At 39.5% G+C, this 12,944-nt stretch overlaps 1 protein-coding gene across 4 annotated transcripts in view; it reads right to left on the reverse strand.

Moving 5' to 3' along the window:
* Positions 1-12,944, reverse strand: part of SBNO1 (strawberry notch homolog 1) — a 56,322-nt gene that overhangs the window by 30,096 nt on the left and 13,282 nt on the right. For 3 of the 4 annotated variants that reach the window (XM_032311454.1, XM_032311456.1, XM_032311453.1), the window contains exons 5-9: positions 9,312-9,412; positions 5,782-5,878; positions 3,030-3,190; positions 1,106-1,239; positions 832-922 (exon numbers count right to left, since the gene is read on the reverse strand). In XM_032311454.1, coding sequence (XP_032167345.1) covers positions 832-922; positions 1,106-1,239; positions 3,030-3,190; positions 5,782-5,878; positions 9,312-9,412 — 584 coding nt within the window. The remainder of the gene's footprint in view (positions 1-831; positions 923-1,105; positions 1,240-3,029; positions 3,191-5,781; positions 5,879-9,311; positions 9,413-12,944) is intronic. The other variant, XM_032311455.1, reaches the window with a different exon arrangement.

The raw sequence follows: 12,944 nt of genomic DNA on the forward strand, positions 1-12,944 counted from the left end.
AACTATGATTAATAATTAATATACCCTTCTTCAATTGTGTGGACAAAAAAAAAAAAAATTTCTAGATGCCAGTGACATGTTTTTAGTTTTGAGTTCTGAGGAATCATTCAAGACACAGTACTTTACCTACAAATCCACACAGATACCCACCCAAAAAAGCCAATGATGAGCAGGCAACAATGAACCAACCTAGGGCTCACATGGAAAGTAGATTTACATTTACCTATTTTCAAAAGGCAAATAGGGAGGTACCTACCTGCAGGAAGTCTGCCTAATGTACTACTCCCGCTCTTGCTACACAGGAGGTCAGTAATGATTTGCCAAGTGAACGTTAAGATTACTATCACATTATAGTATGCTTCAGATGGTTGGGACACATTTACTTCCATCTGACAGAATTGTTTTAACATGAACACAGGTACAGATACAAAAATCCAGTGGGTTTTTCCAAATCAATCTTGAAGCCTCAAAAACTCTCTATGTGCTGCGAGTACCTGTCCACACAGCTTTACTATGCTACACACTTTTACTCACAGGTACGAGTTTCAGCCATATAAGGTTACCTCGGAAACAAAGACAAAAAGAGCACCAAAGACTGAGAACTCCATGACGATAGAGACAAGGCCCATTTTGTTTGCCACTACACAACCATACCTAGCACAGTACTTGATGCACAGGAACCCACAAACCAAGAACAGCTAGCACTCACTAATATCTTCTGTAAAATAATTCACTTAATCCTCACAACTCTACAAAGTAGAAACTGTTATTCCCATCTCATAGATGAGTCAATATTTACTGAATGACTAACCAAACAGAAAACTTTCATACCTTGTTTAATGAATGAACCAAAATGTTTTTTGCTCCAATATCCCTCAAATCTCTTTCAGCATCATACTTTAAATCATTTGAAACACTGAACCTGTCACACAAAAAAGAAAAAAAAAGTAATTAAATGCAAATTCCATCAATCTAACAATATTCAGGATAAATAAAATCAGGGCTTGATATTAAAAAAAAAATACACCTGCTCATTAAAACCCATCTTACATGCTGGAGTAACTATTCACAAAAGAAGCTTCTACAGACAGTCCTTGGCACTTACCATAATGCTCTTTTTCTACTCAACAAGTAATTTTCATAGATAATTCCCGCGATCGTCCTTCCTTTCCCCACACCAGCACCATCACCTATCAAGAAGCCAGCACGATCTCCATTAGGTAGGAATGTTTCATGTTGCTGAAAAAGAGAAAGCTGATAACTAAGCTACTCCTTTAGAGACTGGGATGATCCATCTTTCAAACACTGTTGTAGGAATATATTAATGCGATCTATGTGTATACAAACGGCACCAAGTTTAGCTCAGTATGGATTCTTTCTTAATATTTACTGTGTCTTCTTTCTGGCTACAATCACATGCACCAGGTAACGGAAGTTATTGGAGTTAACAAATTGGTTAGCATTCTTCTTCTTCTCTTTTTTTTTTTTTTTGAGGATTTTATTTATTTATTTAACAGACAGAGATCACAAGCAGGCAGAGAGAGAGGGGGAAGTAGCTCCCCACTGAGCAGAGAGCCAGATGCGAGGCTGGATCCCAGGACCCTGGGATCATGACCTAAGCCGAAGGCAGAGGCTTTAACCCACTGAGCCACCCAGGCACCCCAGTTAGCATTCTTCTGTGTCTCTTTCAATGCCTGCATAGTCAAATACAAACAATCACACATAAATATGGAGGATGGTTAGCTGCTCGGCTATTGCTTATTTTACAGAAATGGAGTGCAGAAAAAATCCTCTCAAGAAAACTGGCTTAACTAATTCATGGTTTTGAAAGCCAGTACAATACCCATACAATAATACCACAGTTCCTTCAAATAGCCACCAGGGTATGGGATTTTTAGATCCTTTCTAGCATTCAGGAACCAGGGTTAAAAGAGCTGCAACAAATAGTCATCCATCCATCTCCTTAATGTATATATTCTTAACCTAATAGTTGTATTGGATAGACTCCCAATAATGGAACTGTTAGGTCAAAGGGCATATGTAATTTTTTTTTCAAGGAAGCTCTACGTTGAATGCAAGGCTAGAACTCACGACCCCAAGATCAAGAGTCATGCTCTCTCAACTGAGCCAGCCAGGCACAATAGGACATATGTAATTTTATTTTTATTTATTTTAAAAGAGAGAGGAAGCACATGCACAAGAGCTGGGTTTGGGGAGAGGGCAGAGAGAATCTTAAGCAGGCTCCACACCTAGGACAGAGCCTGAGATCATGACCTACTGTTAGGTCAAAGGGCATATGTAATTTTTTTTTCAAGGAAGCTCTACGTTGAATGCAAGGCTAGAACTCACGACCCCAAGATCAAGAGTCATGCTCTCTCAACTGAGCCAGCCAGGCACAATAGGACATATGTAATTTTATTTTTATTTATTTTAAAAGAGAGAGGAAGCACATGCACAAGAGCTGGGTTTGGGGAGAGGGCAGAGAGAATCTTAAGCAGGCTCCACACCTAGGACAGAGCCTGAGATCATGACCTGAGCGGAAATCGAGAGTCTGACACTTAACCAACTGAGCTACCCAGGCACCCCACATTTTTAATACACATCCCCAGTGAATTCCAAAAAGGTTATTAATATTTTTCATTTCCAATAGAAATGAACCCCCTGCATCCATGCTACCCCTTTAATTTTTTAACACACGAGGGGCACCTGGGTGGCTCAGTTGGTTGGGCGTCCAACTCTTGATTTCAGCTCAGGTCATCATCTTGGGTTCATGGGATCAGGCCCTGCACTGGGCTCCACACTCAGCACAGAATCTGGTTATCCCTCTCCCTCTGCTTCTCCCCCTGCTCACACATGCTCGCTCTCTAAAATAAGAAAATAAATAATTTTCTAACAAATGAAACTTTTGTAAAAATCATAAGCACAAGTTTTTCATTCAAGGAAAACTGCCTTTATGTTAAAGCAACTATACTATATGGACAAGGATTAAAAGACATATGTATTGTATGTAATTATGAAATACTGCTTACCTGGGCTGCATAAGTAATTGCCTCTAGCTGTAACGCTGACAACCAGCCATTATCAATGGTTTCTTCAGAAATGGATGTTTTGTACCAAACATCAGGAGGAGTAACACTGGATAAAGAACTTGTTTCCACTACAGCATCTGGATGACGTAGGCCAATTTTTACTAAATGAAAATTTAAAAATACTTCATTTTAATTTTTCTAGGTAATAATGCTCCCAGTTTTATTACATAATATTACCATTATTTCTGCTGTCAGAGAAAATAAAAGTAAGTAACTATACACTCACTGATAGGTGGTAAACTAATACTTAAATTTGATAAAAAGACCAGTTTATCAAATACTTACGGTTTAAATAGAGACCTGCTGATTAAAAAAGATATAGAAAGGGGCACCTGGGTGGCTCAGTGGGTTAAGCCTCGGCCTTTGGCTCAGGTCATGATCTCAGGGTCCTGGGATTGAGCCCCACATGGAGCTCTCTGCTCAGCAGGGAGCCTGCTTCCCCCTCTCCCTGCCTCTCTGCCTACTGTGATCTCTCTCTCTGTGTCAAATAAATAAATAAAATCTTCAGGAAAAAAAAAGATACAGAAAAATATCAACTTAGTTTGTATCACCAGGTTCTCCAGTAGCAACAAAATATAATCCTAGGTTTGGAAATCTATTTGAGGGACGCCTGGGTAGCTCAGTTGGTTAAATGTCTGCCTTCGGCTCAAATCATGATCCCAGGGTCCCAGGATCAAGTCTCACATCGGGCTCCTTGCTCAGCAGGGAGCCTCTGCTGGCCACTCACCCTGCTTATGTGCATGCTAACAAATAAATAAATCTTAAAAAAAAAAAAATCTATTTGAATGAATCATTCATTTCAATTAGTAAAACAAAAAGTTTGGAATTTAATTTTATTCTGAAAGGTAGTTTAATGGAAATCTTGGATATAAAATTAAACAGCAACTAATTCCTCAAAATGCATTATGTGAATAGTTTTAAATAAAGGTCAGCAAACTTTTTCTATAAATAAGTCAATTAGTATTTACAGCTTTGCTGAGCAGCTGGTCTATTACTGAACAATGCCATTGTAATAGTGTAAAAGCAGCCATAACCAATAAATAAATAAACTCATGGCCATAGTTATTTTCCAATAAAACTTTATATAAACAGGCAATAGTCCAAATTTAGTTTGCTGACCTCGGTTTAAAGGGCCAGGGGTAAACTTTCAATTCTTTTATGAAAACCATTATGGGGAGTGAGGGAAACCACCCATTTGAGATACCACAACCTAAGAGTCTTTTTTTTTTCTCTCTCTCTTTTTTTTTAAATTTATGTATGGGGACACCTGGGTGGCTCAGTGGGTTAAAGCCTCTGCCTTCAGCTTGGGTCATGATCCCAGAGTCTTGGGATCAAGCCCCGCATCGGGTTCTCTGCTCGTCGGGGAGCCTGCTTCCCCCTCCTCTCTCTCTGCCTGCCTCTCTGCCTACTTGCGATCTCTGTCAAATAAATAAATAAAATATTAAAAAAATAATAAAATAAAATTTACTTATGTATATGTTATTTTTAAGTAGGTTCCACATTCAAAGTGGGGCTTGAACTCATGATTCTGAGATCAAGGTCTCATACTCTACCAACTGAGCCAGTCAGGCACTACCTGAAGTTAATTTTAAATGACCAGAAATTATGGGATCCTGAAGTCAATACATAGTGGGTAACAGAAATTTTGAGTTTAAGTGGTAGTATTAGTAGCTTTTCATAGAAACTCGGAGTACATAAAGGATTCTAGCCATTTATTATTTTCCTCTTATCTCCCCCATAAAAATGAAAAAGTGAACATTTTTAACATCAAAACTAAAAACTACAAATTTTCTTTGTTTTTAAAGATTTTCTTCATTGATTTGACAATACAGTGAGAGAGGAACAGAAGTAGGGGGAGTGGGAGAGGAAGAAGCAGGCTTCCCGATGAGCAGGGAGCCCGACATGGGGCCCGATCCCAGGACCCCAGGATCATGACCTGAGCCAAAGGCAGATGCCTAACAACTGAGCCACCCAGGTGCCCCAAACTATTATCCAATTTGACATAGTGGCCACTAAAAAAAAAAAAAAAAATCACGGTTGTTACAGAAAAAAGGACAGAAGTGTTTATGTACTCCAACAAAATAAACAACACATTTTTAAGATTTCCGTGTTTTTGTGCTTTGTTTATATAAAATATATAAAGATACAGATATCTATCTCTGCAATTTACTATGATTTTATAATCACTAATATGAGCAAAGTTAACTTGAAACACAGTAAAACCCAAGCTTTTTTACTCTTGAAGGACTTCAGCCCAAAATGGTTCTACGTTTACATAGGGAAAATAACCCACAGCAAAATTTTCATGTAGGTATTTTAAAATATATTATAATTTAAAACCTATTACAAAGCTCTTGTCAAATTCTGAGGTATTGGGGCGCCTGGGTGGCTCAGTGGGTTAAGCCGCTGCCTTCGGCTCAGGTCATGATCTCAGGGTCCTGGGATCGAGTCCCACATCGGGCTCTCTGCTCAGCAGGGAGCCTGCTTCCTCCTCTCTCTCTCTGCCTGCCTCTCTGCCTACTTGTGATTTCTCTCTGTCAAATAAATAAATAAAATCTTTGAAAAAAAAAAAAAATTCTGAGGTATTCAATATTGACAGATCCTAAGAGATAATAAGGTGTGTGGGAAAGTTACTTAAGTTCAAGAAGAACCTGGAAGTCTTTCATTATTTTGACAGATCCCAACAACATACATTTTATCGGCATATACTCTGCATAGGTTTCTGCGTGACCCATTTCTTCTTCATCTTCTTCCTCCGGTTCATCTTCCTCTTTCACAACAGGGACCTTCTGTAACACAGTGGGAGCATAATCAGAGACTGGAAGCCTAACCAACACAAAGAAAAACTCTTCTGTAGGTATACTAAACAGTCTTCAGTCTTGGAAACATGACACACCACTTCTATATTCCCTAAAATCTGGGTCACACTTTGCATCTTCTGTGCTTCTCCAATGAGTACAGGTAATCCATGACCCAACTCTCATCCCTAACACACCAATGGGTCACTACAGGGCTCTACCATCCTTCCAGCCACCACGATCTCAAACTTTCCTCTTCAGTATTGCTTACCACCCTCCACGATGTCCAGAACTCTTTTTTAACCTCAGTCTTCAGTCTTCATTTCAGTTGTAGGAACAGAAAGACCAAAAGATTTGGAGAGCAAAGGTGGATGAGCAAGCCCCAGCAGCTCATCCTACAACGCCAGTGCCAGAAACTGCTGAAGTTATACAACCCACCCTCATTTCAGTGCACCTTCAATCCAGCTGTCTTCTTTCCATCAGACACGGAAACCAAAACCCCAGAGAACTCTGGATTTAAAGGTTCTTTTGAAAGACAGAGAATCTACTTGACATCTATGCCTCCAAACAACAATCATATGTAAGACAGCCAAGCACTTACTCTCCAAACCCTAGAACACCAAAAAATGCAATGGGGAGCTTTTACTAATTAAACCAGGAAAACAGGAATGAAGCCAGACTGTACCAGGCAACTTGAGTGAATGGTTACCAGTCACATGTTCCTTGCTTTCTTCACCGAATCTTGCAGGTAAGCTACAGAGCATTAGGGGAACAGAAAGACCCTGTACTTGCCTCCTTTCACTACAAGTAAAACCATCAGCAAAGCTCTTAATTAATGTGCTTGTTCAAGAAAAACTACAGAGAAAAAGCTATGAAACCCAGTAAATGTAGAAAAGAAGAAGAAAAAGAAAGAAACCAGTCAAGACCTATAAGCAATGCCAAGGGCAACAAAGCCTTGAAAGGTAAGGGCAGGCATTTTGATTTCTTTCTCTTTAGTCTAGAGTATGATGGCACAAAGATGTTCAATAAAAGTGGGAAGGAGCAGACAGATGGTAGACAAACACCCAATCAACATCAACCCATGGAATCCTAAGAAAAAATCCAAAACAGTTCTGAATGCTCTTATAGCCAAAATGAAACTCAATTATGGTCTACAGAAACTGTAGACAAAGGGGGCTGGCCAAAGAAACAGATATAAATCCCCATTCTGCTGTTTTTTTGTGAGGCCTTAAGCAAAAGACTTAAATTCTGACTCCTCCTGACCCCCACCTTCAGCCCTTTCCCTGCCTACCAAATAGGAACACATACTAAATGACTAGTCGTCCCTTTCTATCTTATCTTACCATACCTGAATTTAAAAAAAAAGAAAAGAAAAGAAAAGAACAAATTACCAAGAGTGTAACTGGAAGATAAATTGGTGACGTTGTCTAGTCACAAAATCAGGGACCAGATATGTAAATTTCTAAGCCAGTAAAATGGCAACTAAGGGCTACCAAGCTTAGGATCAAGGAGAGAATCGTGAAGGGGAGCAGGGAAAGGTTGTGGTCCCTGGGGAAGGTCTGCCTGACACACAGAACACGTGTTCAGTACTAAACTTGAGACATGCTTTGTGAGGTAGGGAATGTGAACCCAGGGTTGTCAGGTACTCCTAATTTTCAGGAGAAGCTGGAGTTCAGGATCTCATGTGGTAGCAACAAAGTGAAAATCTTTCAAAATACTGTGGAGACCAAACAGAACACATCTGTCAACTGGCTCTGGTGCACAGTCTAGCAGTCTGTAATCCCTGCTAGATATTTCTTTTCTTTTAAGTGAGGTCTATTCCCATGTGGGGCCAGAAGTAAAGACTTCAAGATCAACAGTCACATGCTGCAGTAACTGAGCCAGACAGATGCACCTGTTAGATGTTTCTTAACTGCAAGAACAACATAGAACTTTTGGCATATCATGGGCAAACATGGGCTGGAATGGGAATCTATGTACATTTCTTAAAAATGCAACTGTACTTTCTAAAAATCAACTTCCACGTAAGTTGCTGGTACACAACCATTAAGTAAACTGGGTCCTGCCAGCATTCATTTTCCTGGTCCCTGTTCAAAACCTCAGGCACAGATTGCTGTGCTGTCTTTCCAATTCCGTATTCCATCCCTAAGTCCTATCAACTCTTTGGTATTGTTACATGCAGTCATCTCCTATTTTCTTTTTTTTCTTTCCCCTCACCTTTTCCTACCCTCTTTGCAATCCTCCAAGTTTAGTCTCTTAATTTCTCCCTTCTGGAGTACTTAACCAACCTTCCAACCTGCCTCTCTCCCCCACCTGACACCCTGAAACACTAATAGGATCCTTCACTTCTAGGGGCCCCACTGGTGCTACACCAAGACTTTTTTTTTTAGATTTATTTATTCATTTGAGAGAGCAAGCAAGAGAGAGAGAGAGAGAGAGAGAGAGAGCGAGCATGCGCATGCAGGTAAGCAGGAGCAGGGGGAGCAGAGGGAAAGAATCTCAAGCAGACTCCCCACTGAGCACAGGGCCTGATCTCACAACCCTGAGACCATGACCTGAGCAGAAACCAAGAGTCAGATGCCTAAGCAACTGAGCCACCCAGATACCCAAAGTCTTTCAAACTCAACTCAGGAACCACCACAGTGCCAAAACCAACCATTCCAACTTTCTCCTGGCTTACTGCCATCTAAGCATATAGCCACCACCTCCCCTGTGCCTATCAATGCTTCAGCTCCCTTCCTAAAATGCCCTCTTGCAGTCTCTCCAAATCCAACACCTAATCTCCATCATACCTGCTCCACAAAATGAAGTATTCCCAGGCCATCTGAGTCCAGGGAGGTTTCCTCTTCCTCCAATTTCCTAATCCTAATTGTGAGTATCTCAATGTACTTTTTGCTATCCTTTATACTACCTAAACCATGTGTTTGTCCAACCATATGATTATGGAAGGGGGAGCCAAGTAGTACACCTCTTGTTCAAACCCACCACATACAGGCACTGTTACACACAGCATAGTTATGAAATCAATGTACAGAGTTAACTAATCCAAGGCATTTCCAAAATTTAAGGAAAAAAATTACTTATAACTAGAACATTATACAACCTGACAGCTCATAATTAGCTATGTATTCAGGTTCAATCCCAAAATGGACACAGTTTCAAATACTTTGGTTAATTCCAAATTATCTTTGTCTCTGATCAGAGGAGATTGTCAGTCCTGTGTGTAATACCAAACCCTATCAAATATGCAAGCTCTCATCACCTCGTTTAGTATGTCAGTTTGAGATTTCGTGCTTATTCCTCAGTTCATGTAGTTGAGTAGCCCCCCTTCACTCAAAAAGAAGTTTTTCTGAGGTTGTTTAAGATCACTTTTAGCCAAGCATATGTCTATACCACACAACACAGATGCACTTTTGAAGCTCACCATGGTTGGAGAAAAACTCCTCATTTTCATGTCGTTTATCCATATTCTTGCTACTTCTTTATTAGAAGACTCTTTCTTTACTGCACCATTGCTTACATCAGCTGAGGGGAGAGTTACTAGATTTTAGAACAAAATATCAGTTTCTTTTCAGTAAAAGTTTTACTATAATTTTTTAAAATTCAGATTTTTAAAAAAATGTTAAATCTAAAGAGTCAGTACAAGTTTACCCACTTCTCGAGCCAAAGAATACCAACCTGCTTGTCACTAACCTAAACTAAGCGTTAAGAATTAAAACATTCAAAGCGATGTGTTACCATGCAGCTAAGAATTAACCTTAGAAAACAACTTAAACAGAAATGTCTGTACTCGAAACTTGAGAACCCGTTATGAAAAGGACATATTAACCACAAGTATTTGATATTCATTTTAATACAAATATCAACAGGGATACTTCACTTGGTTCATCAAAAACCAACCAACCAACCAACCCACCAACCAGAATGGTGTTATCATCAAGACAGAATCAATCTCATCTGAGTTGGTGATACTTACTTTCGAGACAAATAATTATTTCTTGAGTGAAAAAAATATTGGGGAACTCTATTTCCCTCTTTCCCCAGAATAAAGATCCAAACAATCTTTTCTTCTTCTATACCGGTGGTTTACAAACTCTTTTTATTTTTATATTATTATTATTATTATTTTTTTACCAAACTCTTTTTAGATACAGTAAGAGAACTCCTCAGAGAATCTGAGTATCAGGTCAAGCCGAACTGCCTGACTAAGCAGTCTAGAGCTAGAGCCCCCGTAACCAGCCTGCATGAAGCACTCACTTCAGGTACTTGGGATTTCTGAGATCAGTGTGGAAATCACACCAGAAGAACTTATTAGCATCTTATCTACTCAACCAAAAGATATGGAGTATATGGGAGACCTGTCACTTGGGACTCCAAAATTACTACAACTGAAGTTTTAACAAAATAAGGCTGGAACAGAGATAACAAATTTATGTATTTAATGTAACTGGGAAAGAGAGAGTGAAAAGTTGGCAGAGTACAGAACCCAGACCTCACGGGAGAGCTCAGCACCCAAACAGAGAGCCAGAGGGCTCAAGGCTCCAGAAGGGCAACACGCATAGATAAAGGAGAGAGAAACATGCAAAACCTTGATCTTTGCAGTTTCATACTTTCACTGTTCCCTTCCAGTAAAAAGATTACCCTGTGCTTCAACACAAAAGTATGCTTATCTTCGGCATTCACTTCCATGTTTCTTTCTCAGCCCTTGTCCAGTTGATAGTTTCTCAGGCTTCTACACAAGGACGTCCTTGATTTGTACTCTTTTGTCTTTTTAAAATTACTGCACTGGATGTGGGAGATGTTAGTGTACTAAGCATTACTTGATCAGCTCCAAACCTATCCTGTTTTGTTTTGCTTTCTAAACTTCCCTGACAATAGCAGTCTTCTTTAAATTATGAGAACACGCGCTGATTTGAAGAGTGGAATGCTCAGGAAGCCACTCACATAAAAGCAGCTGGATTTCTCCTCAAACCCAGACTTTAATGACAGCTGTTTCCACTAACGGCTGATCATCTAAGACTCCCAGGAATCATTCCAGATGCTGCCCTGCACCCGAGGCTAGATGGGGGCCATGCTCCTGATCTCCACGGTGGAGCAGAGTAAAAATCAGTCCTAAGACAGATCAAATGACTTAATGGGCATGTAGTTGCCAAGTTGTAGTTAGTTCAGGACAATGACCTTGAGAATAAACTACAGCCATAAGGACACAATGGTATGGACTCAAACAAAAGACTAAATTATCTGGCATTTTTTATTGTATCTGTCACTGGACACGAAGTTAGTTCTACAACACCCTACGAAACACTTCTTGGCCATTGCTTTAGAATGACCCAGCCCTATACTTCACAAACACAAGCACAATTTCCAAGCAGTCCATTCTGCCACAAAATTATATACTGGTCTATATCAGGTATTAAAATCTATCTCCTAATATTAGAAAAACAAAGCAGCTGTTTGGAAAAAGGAACTGTCTGTTTAATACCTATCAGCTCATTCCAAAACCCTAATAAAATGCTATTTATGTACTAGTGTAAGGCCTCAGGAACCTTCATTCTATTCCCTTAATCCAAACATACAACAATCCCAAAGAAATTTACTTAAGAGGGGGCAAAAAAGGGCACCCATTCCAATCCTGAAACTATAAAATAGTGGTCAGTTCAGAATATAACCGAAGTCAGTTATCATTTCCAACTGTGCCCACCACGGTACTGTTATGTAACAAGTACTCAAATATACTTCAGCTGAATGTAGAAGGGAAGGAAAGAATATCCCTCTTAAGAGTTCATGTTTTTCAGTTTCTAAAACTGTACTACTAAAATTTTATGTGGTCAAGATTTTAAAATACACCTAATAATTCTATTGTACCCTTAAAAATACTAAATATGAAGCTTCCTCTGAACACTGCACTCCAAGCTATACCCTCTTCCTGCCACACACCTCCTTTTCTGCCTCTCTCCTCAGTGCTTATTCCTTTCACACACACTACATAACTTCTTTATTTTGCTTCTCTTTCTCTCCACTAGAATGCAAGCTGCAGGACAAAAGAAATTCAACAGTTTTCTTCCCAGCCACAGCCTCAAAAGCCCAAGAGTTCTTAGCACATAGTAGGCACTCAGTAAATACTGGAAAAAGTGAGCAGTAACACTCTAAAGAAAAACTAACAATAAAATCTGTATTCTCTCTATATAAGTAAACTCTTTAAAAAACGTTATCAAACCACTGTTGAATCTTTCCCTTTAAAACCCCATCCTTAAAGGATTAGCTCGTGGTGATGGTTTATCAACTCTGTGAATATACTAAAATCCACTCAACCATGAACTTTGAAAGGATGAATTTCATGTTATATACAATGCATCTCAATAAAGCTGTTTTTTTAAAAAAAGGATTGTATGAGTGCTCATTCTTAAAAAACAAAACATATACTAAGGGGCACCTGGGTGGCTCAGTTGGTTAAGTGATTTTGGCTCAGGTTCCTGGGATCGAGCTCTCCCTGCCAGGCTGTCAGGTAAATAGATAAAATCTTTTTTTTTTTTTTTTAAATAATTTTTTAATAATGAAAATGTTATTATTTTTTTTTTTTTTAAGATTTGTATTTATTTGAGAGGGAGTGCATGTGAGCAGGAGGAGGGGTAGAGCAGGCGGGAGAGGGACAAGCAGACGGCACTGAGCATGGAAGACAATGCAGGGCTCAATCCCTGGACCCTGAAATCACGACCTAAGCCCAAATCAAGAGTTGGATGCTCAACCAAATGAGCCACCAAGGCGTTCCAAAATGTATTTTAAAAGAGAATTTATTAAATACACATCTACTTACAAGCAATGAAACCAATGACAGGTAAATAATAAAACTGTAAAAGTCACAGTGAAAGGAGAAGTATCAGTTTCAAGCTAGTTACCTCACACACGGTCCAAGGCCCACCAGCCTGAGCACCTCCAAAAAGCTTGTTAGAAATGCAGCATCTTGGGCCCTACCCCAGACCTACCAAATCTGATTCTGTTTTCGAACAAGATCTCCAGGTGATTCACAGGCACTTCTCAAGTTTGAGAAGTACTGATT

This window comes from Mustela erminea, chromosome 13, assembly GCF_009829155.1.
Source record: "Mustela erminea isolate mMusErm1 chromosome 13, mMusErm1.Pri, whole genome shotgun sequence".
Lineage (NCBI taxonomy): Eukaryota > Metazoa > Chordata > Mammalia > Carnivora > Mustelidae > Mustela > Mustela erminea.